General features: G+C 46.4%; 1 protein-coding gene across 6 annotated transcripts in view; it reads right to left on the reverse strand.

Moving 5' to 3' along the window:
• The window catches only part of LARGE1 (LARGE xylosyl- and glucuronyltransferase 1), a 609153-nt gene that overhangs the window by 17634 nt on the left and 573918 nt on the right, over positions 1 to 17601 (reverse strand). For all 6 annotated transcript variants that reach the window (XM_019961264.2, XM_070788583.1, XM_070788584.1 and 3 more), the window contains one exon: positions 13723 to 14001. In XM_019961264.2, coding sequence (XP_019816823.1) covers positions 13723 to 14001 — 279 coding nt within the window. The remainder of the gene's footprint in view (positions 1 to 13722; positions 14002 to 17601) is intronic.

Consider the following 17601-nt stretch of genomic DNA (forward strand, 5'->3'; position numbering starts at 1 on the left):
AGACTTTCTGCTGATGGCCATTTTGGGTTTGAGGTGATACCTGATTGGCGTTTATAGATAATAAACTACATTTATTTCTCCAGTAATTAGTGAAGTTGAGTATCTTTTAATGTACCTGTTGGCCATCTGTATGTCTTCTTTGGCGAAATGTCTGTTTAGTTCTCATTTTTCAATTGGCTTGTTTTTTTCTGACACAGAGCTGCATGAGCTGTTTGTATTTTGGAGATTAGTCCTTTGTAGCTTACTTTGTTTGCAAATGTTTTCTGCCATTCTGTGGGTTGTCTTTTGGTTTTGTTTATGGTTTCCTTTGCTGTGAAGAAGCTTTTAAGTTTAATTAGGTCCCATTTATTTTCATTTTCATTTTTGTTACTCTAGAAAGTGGATTAAAAAAGATACTGCTGCAATTTATGTCAAAGTGTGTTCTGCCTATGTTTCATAGTGTCTGGCCTTACATTTAGGTCTTTGATTCATTTTGAGTTTATTTTTGTGTATGGTGTTAGAGAATGTTCTAATTTCATTCTTTTATAGGTGGCTGTCCAGTTTTCCCAGCATCACTTATTGAAGAGACTCTCTCTTCTTCATTGTGCATTATTGACCATAAGCATGTGGATTTATTTCTGGGCTCACTATCCTTTTCTTGATCTGTGTTTCTGTTTTTAGGTCACTACCATACTGTCTTGAATACCGTAGCTTCGTTGTATAGCCTGAATCTGGGAGTCTGATTCCTCTAGCTTCATTTGGCTATTTGGGGTCATTTGTGTTTCCATATAAATTTTAAGATTTTTTTTGTTCTAATTCTGTGAAAAATGCCATTGATTAAGCTGTGTTCTAAGAAGCAGGAGTCAGCCAGTCAGGAGGAGAAGGGGGTTCAAGGTATCTGCAAAGTTTGGAAATAAGGAGGCATAAAGGACCCAGGAGAACTGAATTTCTTATAATGTGCCTGATATATTGTAAGTGGTGAATACACAGTTATCAGAATTACCTGTATTTCTTCAATGTATTCAGTATCAATCCCCGTGCCGGGCACTTTATATCAACATTACTCCTTGAATCACTGCAACCTGTGACATATGTACTAGTGTTCCGAGTTTACTGAAGAGAACATTCAGTCTCAGAGAGGCTAAGTAATTTGCCTTAAAGCACAGCTAGTGGTCACCACCATCATTAACAAAGGATGAAGATGCTGAAATCAGTACTGTATGAATCAAGGCTACACCAGTGTAGAAATAACCTGGAAAGATCAACAATCACAGGATCTGTATGGACCAGGTCTGTTAATGCGGTGACTTGGCAGCTAGAGCAATGAGCCTTGTGGGAGTTCATGGATCAAGGCAGCTGGTGGGAGAGGTTAGGAAAGGGATGGAGGGAGATGGCAGGAGGCTGGAGCCTGCATGCTGATGCTCCTTACACGGCATCCCCACGGGGGGATCCCACCTTGTAGCAGCTAACTGAGCAGAGGCCAGGATGCAGGCAGCATTTGGAGATACAGAGGCGTGCACAGACCTCCTGGCTTACTGAGCTTCCTACACTGGTGATTTTTCTTTTCTGTACCATCCACGAGTTTCTCTACTACAGTCTGCTTTTGACTCCTTGGATCAGGCCAAGGTCAGAAATGGCCCCACACTGTCAAATCCAACAGATTTTGCCATTCTCATTTTTGCCTTTCCTTTGCACTTGGTGCTGAAGACCAATCCCTCTGCCCTTAGCTTGAGAACACCGTCTCCCACTCTCTCCCCCACTCTCGCTGCTTTGTGCATGAGCCCTCTTGATGCTCGTTGTCATCTGGACAGCTCTTGCTGCCCCTACTCCCTGGGTAGGGGTGAAAATCCTCACTCTCTGGTCATGAAAGCTTCTACTCCATTAACAGAAGTGGCTGTGGTGATTTCCTTGTGTTGGTGCAATGAATGGCTGAGGCTGATGCTGACAAGTGACAAACTGCTGGAAACCATGGGGCTGAAGGTACAGGGTCTGCTGTCAGGCTGCCAGGAGAGAACGAGACCTCAGCTCTCAGAGCTTGGATACCCACATTTGGATATCAAATGTCAGAGAGCCTGCTTTTTAATGAAACCTGAGTTGTAAGGAATCTAAGCGATGCTTATACAAGTTCCCAGGACTCACTCACAGGAAAGTTATATAGTAAAAGGAACAGGAGGAGGGAAAGAAATGTGTGCTGGAGTGTGCCTCCGCTTCCAAAACCAGAACAGCATCACTCTCTCAAGGCTTTGTGAGCAGCCAATTAGAGGAACTTGCTTCCCTGTACCTCCCCTGACCACCTCTGTTGGTCTTGATGTGTCCTGCTTGATGGGGAGCTACATCTTCTATGGACTAGTTCATTCTGGACTTAAATTCATATTGCAGTATAGCTGATTTACAGTGTTAGTTTCAGGTGTATGGCAGAGTGGTTCCATTACACAAATATCCATTCTTTTTCGGGTTCTTTTCCTATATAGATTTTCATAGAATACGGAGTTCCCTGTGCTATACAGTAGGTCCTTATGGATTTTCTTATTTTCCTGCCAGTGCAGAAGACTCTGGTTTGATCCCTGGGTTGGGAAGATCCCCTGGAGAAGGAAATGGCAACCCACTCCAGTATTCTTGCCTGGGAAATCCTAGGGACAGAGCAGCAATGTGGGCTATAGTCCATGGGGTCACAAAAAGAGCTGGACACAATTTAGAACTAAACAACAAGTGTGTGTATGTTAATCCTAAACTCCTAATGTATCCCTCCCTACCTTTGGTAATCATAAGTTTGTTTTTGAAGTCTCAGCCTATTTGTATATTGTAAATAAGTTCATTTGTAGCATTTTTAGTTTTCAGATACGTTGCTGCAAATGGTAGTTCATTCCTTATAATGGCTGAGTAGAATTCTACTGTATATTTGTACCACATCTTTATCCATTCCTCTGTTGATGGACATTTAGGTTGCTTCCATGCCTTGGATATTGTAAATAGTGCCAACATGAACACTGGGGTACATGTACCTTCTCAAATTACGGTTTTCTCTGGATATACGCCCAGGACTGGGATTGAAGGATCATATGAGAATTCTATTTCTAGTTTTTCAAGGAACCCCCATACTGTTCTCCATAATGGTTGTACCAACTTACATTCCTACCAACAATGTAAGAGGGTTCCATTTTCTCTCCATCATTTCCAGCATTGTTTGTAGACTTTTGATGATGTCCATTTTGACTTGTGTGAGGTGATACCTCACTGTAGCTTTGATATGCATTTTTCTAATAAGTAGCAATGTTGAGCATCATCCTGGACTTTTTTGCTCACCAGGGACGGTGGGTGGCGGCAGCGTTAGTCACACACAGGACTGCCTGCTCATGTACCCATCAGCTCTGCTACGCTTGAGGTCAGGGATGAGCCTTGCTTATGGTTATGTTTCTTGCTCCAGCACCATGCCAGGCACACAGCAGGCATTAAATAAATATGCAGGGGATGAAGGAATCAATCTGCGGTTATCTTACGTGACAGATAGATAGTACTGTGAAGAAGGCCCTTGGACAGGACAGGGCCGGATGGCAATTGTAGTTCTGCCACATGGGGCTTTTGATCAAGTTTATCTTCTGCGTTTAAAAAATGGTAATGTTTGTGATAAAAACAATCAGATTTGTCAAGCACCTAGCACAACTCCTGGTGCATGGAGGGTGCCTGTATATCCTCCAGTCTGCAGGGATTGCTTGCACCCTCATATCCTCCTGGGAGGCTCACGAGGAGTTGATGGGCACAGCTGGGGTGATCCCTACTTGAAGAGGAGGCTGAGACATGTGTCTGAAATGCCCCCGTATTTCTCTGATTTCTGCTTATTCCTGGAACTGTGTGGGTACAGTGCAAACGAACCAGTGAGCAAGCTGGCAGATGGTGAGAAGCAGCAGGGTTAACATGGCCACAGAAAAGCGTGTGTGTAGCTCTGAGAAGCCCCCCTGTCTCCAGCTGCCCCACACCCCTCACACTGCCTAGCTTCAAGAGGACCCGAAAGAAGCTTGGCCTCCACTAGAGCAACGAGAGATCATCTGAATAACACCTCTCAGGTAGAACTTAGCGCCCTACCTCTGGGCTGGGTGTGCTGCTCATCGGCGTGATAACTATGGAGGCTGACCTGGGCACAGCCCGCCCCAGGCCTTGCTTCACACCCCTGCTCGGGCAGCCAGGTAATATGGTTTTCCTCAGATTCTATTCCAGTTGCCTAGGAAATAAATTCCCAGTAGACAGGCTTCCAGGAGGAATGTGGGGACAACATCAAGGCCTTGCAAATGAGGGAGGCAAGACTGACTACAGGGAATGGAGCTGTAAGGCACATCAGGAACACAGACAGAGATGGCAGAGCCCTCTGAAGGCTGGGATGGGGGGCAGCAAGACTGGGCGGTTTCTGAATTGGCGGTGTTAACATATCCAGGTGAAGTTATATCAGGGAGGGAGGGGCAGAAAAGAAAGAAAAGCTACTGTTGCTTGCACCCGGATCTCTGCCAGGGACTCTAGTCAGCATCTCATGTCCGGCTCAACATCCTTATTCATTCCTACCTGTTAGCAATTATGGCTGAAGGAACAAGGGTGCTTTCTGTGTGCTGTCCTGGGTTAGCTGTGAGCGAGAGGTCAGTGGGGGGGCTGTCAAGAGCTTCAAAGTTTGGAGGGCAGCCTGCGCAGATTCAGGCCCTACATGGACACTCACCTGCTCTTACTCTCCAGCAACTTACATCTTTGTGCCACTGTTTTATCCTCTCTGAGCTGGAGCTAGTATCAGGACCTGGTCAGGGGAGTTCTCTACAGATTAAATGGGTCATCTCATGTAGAAGCAGAGACATTTCTTCAATGCATAGAAGGCACTTGATAACTACAAGCTGAGGGTGATCACGGCTGTCACGATGATGGCAGAGATGGGCCCATCAGGCATTTGGACCCACAAACAGGTTAAGCACAACAGTAAAGGAAAGCAAAAGCAAAACTAAAAAACAACTATGGAGAGAAAGCATTTGTAAACATTACAACCTACAAGAGCTTAATTTCCAAAATATGCAAACAATCCAATCAAAAAGTGGACAGAAATACTCATCAGACATTTCTCCAAAGAAGACATACAGATGGCCAACAGGCCATGGAAAGATGCTCAATATTTCTAATTATTAGAGAAATGCAAATCAAAACTATAATGGGGTATCACTTCACACCAGTCAGAATGGCCATCATCAAAGTCTACAGACCATAAATGCTGGAGAAGGTGTGGAGAAAAGGGAACTCTCCTACACTGTTGGGAATGTAAGTGGATGCAGCCATTATGGAAAAAGGTATAGAGGCTCCTCAAAAATACTAAAAATAGACTTGCCACATGATCTGACAATCCTACTCCTGGGCATATATCCAGACAAAACTCAAAAAGGGTACAGGCAACCCTATGTTAACTGCAGCCAAGACATGGAAACAACCTAAATGTCCACCGACAGATGAGTGGATGAAGAAGATGTGATATAGACAATGGAATATTAGCCATTAAAAATGAAATAATGCCCGTTTACAGTAACACGGATGGACCTAGAGATTATCATATAAGTAAGCCAGCAAGAGAAAGACAAATACCATATGGTATCACTTACATCGGGCTTCCCTAGTGGCTCACACGGCAAGGAATCTGCCTGCAATGCAGGAGACCTGGGTTCGATCCGAGGGTTGGGAAGACTGCCCGGAGAATTCCATGGATTAGAGGAGTCTGGCAGGCTACAGTCCATGGGGTTGTAAAGTGTCAGACACGACTGAGCAGCTAACATTTTCATCACTTATATGTGGAATCTAAAATATGCCACAGATGAATTTATTGCAAGACAATCTCACAGACATAGAAAACAGAGTTGTGGTTGTCAAGGGGCTGGGGAGGGATGGAGTGGGAGTTTGGCATTAGCAGATGCAAATTACTATATTAATACATAGAATGGATAAACAACATGGTCCTACTATAAGCACAGGGAGCTATATACAATATCCTACGATAAACCAAAACTGAAGAGGATACATACTGTATATATATGTATAGCTGAATCACTGCCATAGAACAGAAATTAACACAACATTGTAAATAAACTATATTTCAATAAAAAAAAAAAAAAAGCAGGTTAAGCACAGAATGCCTTTGGATTAACCCAGGCTAAGTGAGTTTTCTTCTTAGTAGTGCTGTGCCTGTGGGTGTGTGATATCCCCCAGGTGTCTTCATCTGTTAAATGAACTGTGATGAGGTTAAATGACAAAACACATGCAGACGTTGCTTGCCACGGTGCTTGGCCTATACTACGTGCTCAACAAATGTTCCCTGTTGCAGAAACAATGACGAACACAAGGAAACGCCACCTGGTCATGTCCCTCATCAAGTAGCCAGTTGGCCTCGTGTGGTACCACCTGTTCCTGGCCCCTTGTTCACCTGTCTACCCTCATTCAACCGGTGCTGACAGAGCAGCCATCACGGGCCAGGGGACTTGTGATGGGGGAGGATGGTGAGACACCACCCTGCAGAGGACACAATAAAAGTGGAATTTGTCACTCCTGTACAGCCAAGATATATAGTCTCGACCAATGGGGCAGGTCTGTTCCCTAGGGAGCAAGGCAACACTGGCAAAAAAAAGCACAGCAGAGAGGTTTAAAGCTACAAGCACTGAACAAAGATGAGGATTCTGCTGGGTGAGGGAAAGAGGTGAGAAACCTGCCCCAGTCTTATGGACGTGGGAAGTGCCAGCTGATGGAGCTGTCTGAGCTCCGGCTATTCTGCAACATTCCTCAAACATGTCAAGACATTCCATGCCTGTTTACCAACTAGTCCTTCATGCCTGAACTACTTTCCAGGCCGCCCTACCCACCCACACTGGGTCGTCATCTTGTGGGTCTCAGCTCCTGTATATGTATCTCTGTACCTGTGTTGCTAAGAGTAGTGGCAGTGCCCACAGCTGGAGCGCCCTCTAGAGCGTAGCCCCTGTATGGATAGGAACCTGGCCTGTCCCATGCACTGCGACAGCCCGAGTGCCTAGAACAGGGCCTGGTCATGCAGATGCACCACCACACCTGTGCAGTGTAGAACATTTCAGCCATGTGCTTCCCAACTATTACTCCACTTAATCCTCCCAGAACCTTAAGTGTGAAGAAATCTTATGGTCCCCACTCATAGAAAGCTTGAGAGGTTAGGTACCTTTCGGAAGGTTCAGTGACTGTAGGGTAGAATGTGCTCAGTGTCGAAATGCAGGTCTGAGTGACTCCAGGGACAGCACAGCCACAGTGCTGCCTGCCGCCGAGTGTATAGCAGGTGCTCACTCAATAGTTTCAAGAGTGAATGGGTATGAGTACATAGTTTCTCATTTCTCACAAAACGAGATCGTTACACTAAGTTGCCAGGCTGTACTGAAGGCAGCAGAGTTTGCAAGAGTGGGGGTTCTGGGTGGGAGCCTGGCAGAGACATTCAGTTCCGTGTGCTGACAATGGGCCAAAACACAGACAATTAACTCCTGTTGAACGCCTACTAGAGCCCCCACAAAGCTATTATTAGCCCCTTTACTAACTGAGGAAACGGGATTGGGGAGATGAAACAAGCAGCCCCAAGGCACATCCTTGATGAGCACAGCAGAACCTGGGTTCCAAGGCAGGTCTGCGTGACTTCCACCATGCCTGCGGAATTTCACTTGACATTTCTGAAATCAGGAGTGAAAGCCACACATCTCCATGCTCGATTTTTAGAAGAAACAGGTGGAGGGGGTGGGAGAGAGATTTCAGTGAAACTCTGCAGCTATGTCTATGCATAGAGCCCATTTCATTATTTCCCAATTGATCTGTTTGTTTTTGCTGTAATGTTAGCTGGTTACTAAGCAACTGCTGGAGAGCTAGGATGCTGACCTTTTTTTGGTAATCAAATAACCCCCCTCCCCCCAAAAAAGGTGATATGGGTAAGTATTTGGGGGTCTGATCAAAAGACTGCCAATCAGACTGCTCTGGTATACTGAGTTTCAAGGGGGAATATAGCTGCTTCCATTTACCGAGCAGCCTAGTGTAGGGCTATCTACCTTTCTCCTGGACAGTAAGAGTTAACCTCCCTGGGCATCATTTTGGTCACCCGTTATAACACTTACCTCATAAAGAAGTGTTGAAGAGTAGAGGAAATTTATACAAAGCAGCTGGCAGGGATGCTGGTAGCTGGTAAGGGTTCAGTAAGTGGCAACTATCATCATTTTTAGCAGTAATGCTTTAACAAGGCTTGGGTAGAGTATTTTGTTGGATATCCACGTTGAAGAAGTCAATCTTTGGGGGTGTTGTTGGGGCTCACAGCTGCCATGGCAAACTGTGCCCTGAACCTCATCCCAAACCAATGCTATATAATGCTGGTCACGAACATATCCACTTTTAGTGTTTGGATCAGGAACAAGTCTATCCCGCTCACTGGAAAAAATTTTCCTTAAGCCTATGACAAGTCAATATGGTTATCTTCACATGAAAAGGACTGCGTGCTGATTTGGGACTTATTCTGATACAATCATATTCCTTACCATTTCTCAAAATTTTAATTCCTAGGGATGATCAAGATCAGAGGTCACACTGACAAGGGATTAATCACCAAAATTTACAAATAGCTCATGCAACTCTATGTAAAAAACAAAACAAAACCCCAATGGAATAAAAAAAAAAAAAGGGTAGATCTAAAGACATTCTCCAAAGAAGACATAAAGATGGCCAAAAAAGAACAGGAAAAGATGCTCAACATCATTAATTACCAGAGAAGTGCAAATCAAAGCTACCATCAGGTATCACCTCACAATGGTCAGAACAGCCATTATCAAAAAGTCTACAAACAATAAATGCTGGAGAGTGTGTGGAGAAAAGGGAGCCCTCCTACACTGCTGGTGGGAATGTAAATTGGTACAACTACTAATGGAGAACAGTATGGAGGCTCCTTAAAACCCTTAGAGTAGACTTACCATAGGATCCAGAATCCCACTCTGGGGCATACATCTGGAAAAAACATGATCCTAAAGGATACACACACCCCTATGCTCACAGCGGCACTATTAACAGCAGCCAAGACATGGGAACAACCTAAGTGTCCATCAAGAGAGGAATGGATAAAGAAGATGTGGTACACACATATACAATGGAGTATTACTCAGCTATAAAAAGGAGGAAATAATGCCATTTGCAGCAACATGGCTTGACCTAGAGATTACATAGTAAGTGAAGCAAGTCAGAAAGAGAAAGACAAATATATATCAGTCATATGTGGAATCTAATTTTTAAAAAAGATACAGATGAACTTATTTACAAAACAGAAGCAGACTTATATTGAAAACAAACTTATGGTTACTGAAGGGGAGACATGGGTGGGGAGGTGTAAATCAGGAGCATGGGTTGAACACATGTACACTACTATGTCTAAGGTAGATGACTGGCACTCTGCCCAATATACTGTAATAAACTATATGAGAAAAGACCCTAAAAAAGAAATATAACTGAATCATTTTGCTGTACAGCAGAAACTAGCACAACAATGTAAATCAACTATGCTTCAATAAAATTTTTTTAAAAGGTCAGAGGTCACAAACTGGTGGTCTTTGGAGGTAAGAAGGTTCTATTCATCCTGAAGACATGTTTGGTCTGACTCAAGAGTGTTTCAGTTTTTTTTTTTTAAATTAGTTGTCAACGCTAGAAATTAAAACATGAAAATCCAGATTTCTCATTCCTCTTGCAAAATATAAAGACCTTATGCCTGACCTCTACCCTCACCAGTGAATTCCACATCGGAGTGCACAGATGGCAGCTGCCTGAGATGGGGACTCCTGTCTCCCTAGCAATGAATCATGCTCACCACCCTTGGTTCCTTTAGGCCAAGGTCCTGGCCCCAGCGGGCATCTGTATTTGCGACTCCTGATATGCCTGTTTCTTCATTTCACAATGAGGAAACAGGCTGAAAAAAACTGAACTGTTGCAAGTCACACAGTTACTTATGGCACAGGGCGCAAGCTGGAGCCAGGGTCACCTCGCAGGCCTCATCCACTGTAACACTCAAATTCAATGACATCCTGCTCAGCCCAAGGACATAGGCACAGCAGATCAAGAGGGGGCCAGTACGAGAAACAGGCCAAAGCAGGCAGGACTTCCAGGTACAGACTTTTGCAGAGGAAGTCTTGGGTGGCAACATTTGAAAGAGGTTCCCTGTCTTGCCTTCTAAAGTCCAGCCACCTTTGCAGACAGTTCTTGATTTCAGCTGCAGAACTGCTCTCTGGTCCATCTACCTGTCTCTGCTGCTACTTCTGATCCCTTTGCTGGCCTTCATCTCTCACCAGAATGAATGCAGTCGTCCCTTAACTTATCTTCTCTTGCCCTGACTATGATCCTTTCCTGATGCAATGAAAATGATCTTCCTTAAATGGACATCTAGTCATGCCATGCTCTCAGTGTTTTTCCACTGTCCCTCCACCCCTGCTCATAAACTCCTTAGCATATTTTGAGAAGTCCTGCAGGACCCACCCTGGCTTACATTTCTGGCCACATCAGCTCTTGCTGTTCTCCCCATCAGGGCTCTGGCCACCCTGCCTCTCCAGAATGGATCTCTCTCTCTCTCTCCACCTGGAACATCACCCCTCCCCTGGTGAACTCCAGCTCATTCTTCAAGCCTCCATTTAGGTCGAACTCAGTAGGACATCCGTCCTATACTGCCTCCATCCCAGGTCAGCTGACAACCCTGGGACAGGACACACCCATCAGGGTACCTAAAGAGTCTGTCTTTAATCAACCATTATTCCTGTTGGTTTAAAGCTATGGGATTCACAGATCCTATCTGTGTGGGTCACAAATATGGGGGCCCTAAGGTACCTTGTCATGGTTATTCATCTAATGGAGACTCTGGATGGAGGAGAAGAAAAGTCAAGGAAGTCCCACTTTCTTTTTACCCTAGATGGGAAGTCACTTCGCTTCTCTGGTCTCTCTTCACGTGTGCACTAAAAGAGGCTGGACGAATTGACAGATGAATGGATAAAGAAGTTGTGGTACCTATATACAACAGAATATTACTCAGCCATAAAAAGGGACACATTTGAGTCAGTTCCAGTGAGGTGGATAAACCCAGAGCCTGTTAGAGTGAAGTAAGTCAGAAAGAGAAAAACAAATATCGTATATTAATACATATATATGGAATCTAGGAAAATGGTACTGATAAACCTATCTGCAGGGCAGGAATACAGATACAAACAGAGAACAGACATGCAGACACAGTGGGGGAAAGAGAGGGTGGGACGAATTGAGAAAGTAGCATTGAAATATATACATTATCATGTAAAACAGATAGCTAGTGGGAAGCTGCTGTATAACACAGGGAAATTAATGCTGTGTTCTGTGACAACCTAGAGTGGCGGGATGGGGTGGGGAGAAGGTTCAAGAGGGAGGAGACATGAATACTTAAGGCTGCTTCATGTTACTGTATGGCAGAAACCAACACAACATTGTAAAGCAATTATTCTCCAATTAAAAATAATTAAAAAGCACTGGATAGGAGCAGTTATTCTCGGCTCAGGGTCTTGGCCTGTGAAGAAAGGAATGGGCTTTTAGGGGCAATTTGCAATATTTCAAAATGCACACGGGAAGCCACACATGTTCCTCTGATGTGGCTACAGGCCAGCAGAAACTTCAGGTCGCTCTGCAGTAAGAAAGTGCTAATTAATGGGCAATACCAGTTATATCACATTGGGTAAGGTCATGATTAGCAATGATTGACGTCTTTGATCAATAAAACACAGGAAGATAAAACACATTCTGAACAGTCTGTTCACGTGTAATGTTTTTCAAATGACGAGGACCATGAGGCAAAATAATAAAACAGTCTTTGGATGGGAGAGCAGAGACCAGACTTTTAAGATGGGGCCAGTTTACCTTTCAACCAGCTGGAAGGCAGTCTCCACAGGTGCTCCTGAACAAGAGCCTCAGAGGGTGCAGGGTGGGCTGTGGCCCAGTCCCGAAGCCTCTCTCTGGCAGGTGGAGCTCAGGATTTCCCCACCACCACCTGTTCGCTTGGAAACCCTACCCAATGCACCCAGAGTCTGTCACCAACCTGCAAGCAGCTGAGGTCTCAGGATTCACAAGAATCAGGGGCTGAAAGCATGGTCTTGCCACGCGGGGGCGCCCTCACTCCACCCACAGAGATCCCAAGGCCCAGCGGGAACCAGAGGACAGCTCCATTCCTGAAGCCCCTGCAGGGTCGTGGGTTCATGGTGCTCAGTGCCACTGCCCACGTGTTCTGGGAAGACACCTCCCACCCTGCCTGACTGAGGGGTGTTGCCTTGAGGTCACTCATCTGTGATTCTTAACCAAGACAGGCTGGAAGGGACTCCACCTGCTCAGAGGGGAGAAACATCCCAAGATAAGCCTGGATGGAAACTCAATTCAGAAAGTGGACAGAGAACACTGGCTGCCTTCCCCTGCTCTCGAGAGCAGGGTGGGGGTTGGGGGGTGGGGAACGGATGTGCTCACATCAAACACATACTCTGGCTTCAGGACCAAAGGTTTAAAGACTCTTGGGAGAGTTCTTTTAAGACTGTAAGACTGAGAGACAGACAGGTACACAGGACGGAGGGAAGTGGGGAGGGCCAGAGTCCAGGCGAGAAAGAATTCTGATCCTGCTCCGTTAGGCACAGTCATAAGCCACAGAGCAGCCAGACAAGTATGAAGTGGGCAGGCTGTAGAGCTGGGGTCTGAAAGATGTTGGTTCAAATCCTGAAGCAGCCCACGTGTACCTGAGCAGGTTACCTTGACTTCCTGAGCCTCCCTGTTCACCACGATAACAGGGAGAGTGTAACCATATCTGTCTTTTAAACTTGATGTATGGATCTAGCAGGACAATATATGCAAACCACCCCTCATGGTACCTGGATCAGGAAGGCATTCAGGAGCAGAGGTAACTCATGCTGACATATGACAGGGATAAAGGGTTAAAACAAACTTTGACCAGTTATATGTTGTGACTTCAGTTTGCTTGCTTAGGGACTTTCAGGCTAGGTGGATTCTACAGTCCCTTCCACTTCAGATGGTTTGTTATTCCGTAACAAATGCCACTCCCCACACAGCCATCTATGCCTCTCACAAGCCAAGAGCTTTCTCCAGCTGCTGGACACCTGCCCTCCACGTTGGGAGGGCTGGAAGGGAGTCACAGCTACCAAGGCAGCAGCAATGGTCAGTACATGACCCCGGGGTCAGGCCAGCTGCCCTCAGCTCCCACTTTCGTAGGTATGCAGCCCCACATACCATCTCAGTCCCTCAGTCTCCCACTGGGAAAACAAAGATTAATAATGGTACCTGTGGCAAGGATTGCAAGGGGAGGGAATGAAATCCCACTTGTCAGGCATTCAGAACTGTGCCAGGCACTCAGCGAGCACTTCAATACATGTTAGCCATCACTACCACTTTGATTTGTTTTACAGAATAGTCAGTGATCTTACTAGAATGCTTAGATGAAGGCTGTCTGATCCAAAATTAGAAGAGGGATGTTTTCATGAAAGCTATAGACAGAGCATTAGACTGGGAGACAAGAGATGCTTCCTAGACCAAGCTCTGCCTCGAACATTTCATGAGGTAACCTGGGATTTCAAGCCAATAGTCAGGCAGTCAGAGGCCGTATCCCTGGGTGGATTTAGGTAGTTCCCATCCCCTTCTGTGTTCCAGCCGCCCCATTCAGAGGGGCGTTGGAGCCCGCACCCCGCGCGTCCTCACCTGAGGTACTCATAGAGTCCGTACATGGGCAGGAAGTCGATGTCGGACAGGAACATGTAGGGCGTGCCCACGTGCTTCATGGCCACGTTGCGCAGCAGGTTCACAGGGTAGAACTGGCCCTCCTTGTACACGATGTGGTAGGCCACGTTGTGGCGGCCCATGAGCACCTCGGAGCCCTGTGCGTAGCGGAGGAACTGCTGGGCCTCGGCGTCCGACAGGTAGAGTGCCAGGCTGACGGGCCCCTCCCAGTGCTTGCAGATGGCCTCCAGCATCTGGAGCCTGCGAGGAGAAAGGCCACCTGACGCACCTGCGCATGCGCGGGACGCACCCGCGTAACCAACCATTATCTGTGCATCTGCGCATCGTCCGCCAGCCTGGGACTGGCGCCAAATCCAAACCCCTGCGCTAAGCATTAGTTAAACACTATGTGATGGGGGCCAATCACCAAACCTCAGTTCCTTTATCTATAAAATGGGCACAAAACACTCACCTTTTTGCTTCTAGCCTTTGAATGTTTACAACCAGACAGCTGACATGGAGTCACATTTCACTATAAGCCTTTTCAGGCTCCTCTTTTCAACAGTGGGTGGGGAAATGTACATGAAATGATGTAAAGATCGCTTTCCAGCTTAAAACTCCCCCACCTCCCCGTCTCGGTCAGCAAAGGTAGACAGCAGTGCTACTACTGTCCTGAAGCAGGGACCGGGATAGGAGGCTTAGCCAAAGGGAGGCCATGAGTTACAAGCAGCATGAAAACAAGCTGTAAAAATAAGAGTAATAATAACCACAATTACTGACTCATTACTATGCACCAGACACTTCCCAAACCCTGTGCCCCCATCTGTCATTTCCCCCATTCTCCTGATGAAGGAATTGAGGCTCCAGGCATCCAGTCAGCTTTAGTTCTTGAGCTTGGACTGTGTGGACAGGTATCTGGACAGGACTTTGAAGACAGTGAAAAGAAAACACTGGCAAAGGGAAGGAAAAAACCCCAAATACGTGAATGCTGGAAACAAAAGTGAGCCTGGGGTGATGCTGTCTTCATTTTTCAGAGCCCTTACAGCTCCAGGGTACCTTGCAATTTTGGAAGGCTACCTGGGAGACACTGGGCCATGGAGAGTGGTGGGGTGGGAAGAGGGGGGAGGGGAGGGGAATGGAGCACAGATAAAAAACAAAAGGTGCTCCCAACCAAGAGGGTTCTGCAAAAATGTTTGGAGAGAGATCTAGAAAAAAAAATATTTTTTCCCCCAGAAGCATTAGAAGTGCCTACTACATAAAATCTATGGTTAAAAAAACAGCAAAAGTCTATTTCAATTTTTTTTTCCCCTACCCAGCAAGAGGTACAGAATCAGAATGCTCACTTTATTACCAGGAAATAGATTCCATGCTTCTAAACAAAAGAAAATGGGCACACCTATCTTGTGTCAATGGTTTTCCTGATGGACTTTCAGTTTCTTCTCAGTAATTCTGTGAATTGGTATTGCCTGGATTTGCTTCCTCTTTCACTAAGGAGGATTAAGGTATTCATCGGGGTAAAATGCCCTCCATTTCTCATACTTTATAGCACTTGTTAATCAAATTGACCACAGCCAGTTTTGAAAGAGGCACTATATTCTCCACAATGCTTGATTTCACTGAAATTTGTGTTCAGCCTCTGCTACAAGGCCCCTGGTTTCTGCTAGGCTCTAAGAACCTGGGATTTTGAATGATCCCACTTGCATCTCGGTCTCTGTCTGCAGAATGGAAGGACTCTGCAATTGGATGAGAGAGCTGTTTATACAAAGCCTTTGAAATTTGGGGAGTAAAGGGCAAGGATAATTTCTGCATCCATGTGTATGTCAGAACTGCTAGAGGGGATGGGATGCAGGAGGCATGACTGAGTGTGAAGGGAGGACAGCTTGGGCTGTGGACTCTCCCACTGACCTGCTTTTGGACTCTGTGTCTGAGGAGTTTTCTAAGCAGGGAGCAAGCCCTGCCTAATCCAGCTCGTCTTCCCCCCTCAGCAAAGATTTTAGAGTGAGGACAGAGACACAAAATACTTAGGGTTTTCGGGAGAAAGGTGCTGGTAATGTGACAAACGTCACATCCACGTGGACTCTACAGGAAACAGCGCCAGAGGTTCCAAAAAACCTCAGTGAGTGAAAATGAGTGGTGCCACGACCACTTCCTGTCTCTCTGCCACCAGCTCCGATCTCTCTTGTCCCTTAAAACAAAGCTCTCTGCCGGGATCTGAGCAACAGGCAGACAGACAAACCGAGGTTCATCATAATGATAATGGAGAGAATGTGATCATGATACAATAAATCTCTACCACATACCTGTTGTTTACGGCATGCCAGCCACATTTGGGCTGGTAGCACTTTTAAGACTCACAGTAATGCTCTAAACACAGTGCAGATTCTCATCACTGTGTTACAGGGGAGGATGCTCCAGGAGGTGAAGTGACTTCTTTCAAGTCACAAGGTAGACAGGCTGGATCCACACAGCCAGGTCTGACTCCAGCGCCCGGGATCCTGACCACTATTCAACATGAACTGGGTTTGGCTGAGAAAGATGTCCCCATCACCTGTCTCCCCAAAGAGGAAACTGGTCTAAGCTTGGCATCAGCTTCCCTTTACTCCCTCCTCCTCCTCTTCCTCCTTGGTCTCTCTTGGGGTCAGAGGTCCCCCATCCTCTTCATTCTTCTCCTGGTTGTTTTCCCCTCAAACACACTTGTTCCCTAAGGTCTATCCCTGTGTCGTTCCTGTTGAGACCGAGTTTTGTGCTGAGTCTTTCTTAGGTAGGAAGATAAGGATCTGGCATATCAAGGACCTGGACCAATGGAGAGGGTTTCAAGAGACAAAGATTAATTCTGCAAGTGCAGTATCATCCATTTAGAAAGAATCTCTGAGATTTTCAGTCTGATTACACCATCATGATGATGAAAGGGCTCAGCCTCAGGGAGGGTCTTAACTTGCTGAAGAGCACACAGTGTCGGAGAGGAAATGCTGACACCAGGACCCGTCCTGATGCTCTGTCCCCTGCTCTCCCCGCCCTGTCAGAGCTGGGAAGAGGAGGGCAAAGGCTCAGGGATGCCTAGAGATGTCTGGGAGGCCTTCCGCTTTCAGATGTCTGAAAGAGGCAGGGCTTCCCCAAGGGGGTCCTACTGAGGAAGGGAGCCCCAGACAGTCTGTGGAGGTGTCAGGGAGCAGGCAGGGAGATGGCAGAGTCCAAAATCTAGAAGACTGGGCTTGGAAGGAATTCTAGAATGTCAGTCATTCCAAGCAGCCAGGCAGGTGGCCACTCAGCCTCTGCTGGAATGGGGAACCCGCTCCCTACAAGGCAGATGACTCCCATCTGGTACCCTGAGCAAGGCAGGCTGAGGGGTCCAGAGGGTAACTGAGGGTTCTGGGCTCAGGCAGAACTAGGTCTGAACTCGGACCTGTGTCAGTATCTCTGGGCAAGTGACTGTAGTTGTTCGTGCTTCCATTTCCGCACATGCATATAGGGGACAATAATACCTTAGTCAATGACAAATGGGCTATAAACTCTTCCCCTCTATCTACATGCTTCGATATTACCCTCCCCCCTCACTGATTCTGGGCTGGCCATGGGACATGCTTTGGTCAATGGGACGTTAACAAATGACACAAACAGGGGACTTGAAAAGTGGTTGTTTGGTGGGGCTTGCCCAGAGCCCCAGGAACCTTGTGACCACTGCCCTGTGAACAGCCTTAGTCATGACCATCAAGTGTCTGTCACAGAACTGGATATGCAGCAGGCACTCGGTACATGGGGGCTTCCCTGGTGGCTTAGTGGTAAAGAATTCGCCTGCAACGGGGGAGCTGCAGATGTGGGTTCGATCCTTGGGTCGGGAAGATCCCCTGGAGGAGGGCATGG

The sequence above is a fragment of the Bos indicus genome, chromosome 5, assembly GCF_029378745.1.
Source record: "Bos indicus isolate NIAB-ARS_2022 breed Sahiwal x Tharparkar chromosome 5, NIAB-ARS_B.indTharparkar_mat_pri_1.0, whole genome shotgun sequence".
NCBI lineage: Eukaryota > Metazoa > Chordata > Mammalia > Artiodactyla > Bovidae > Bos > Bos indicus.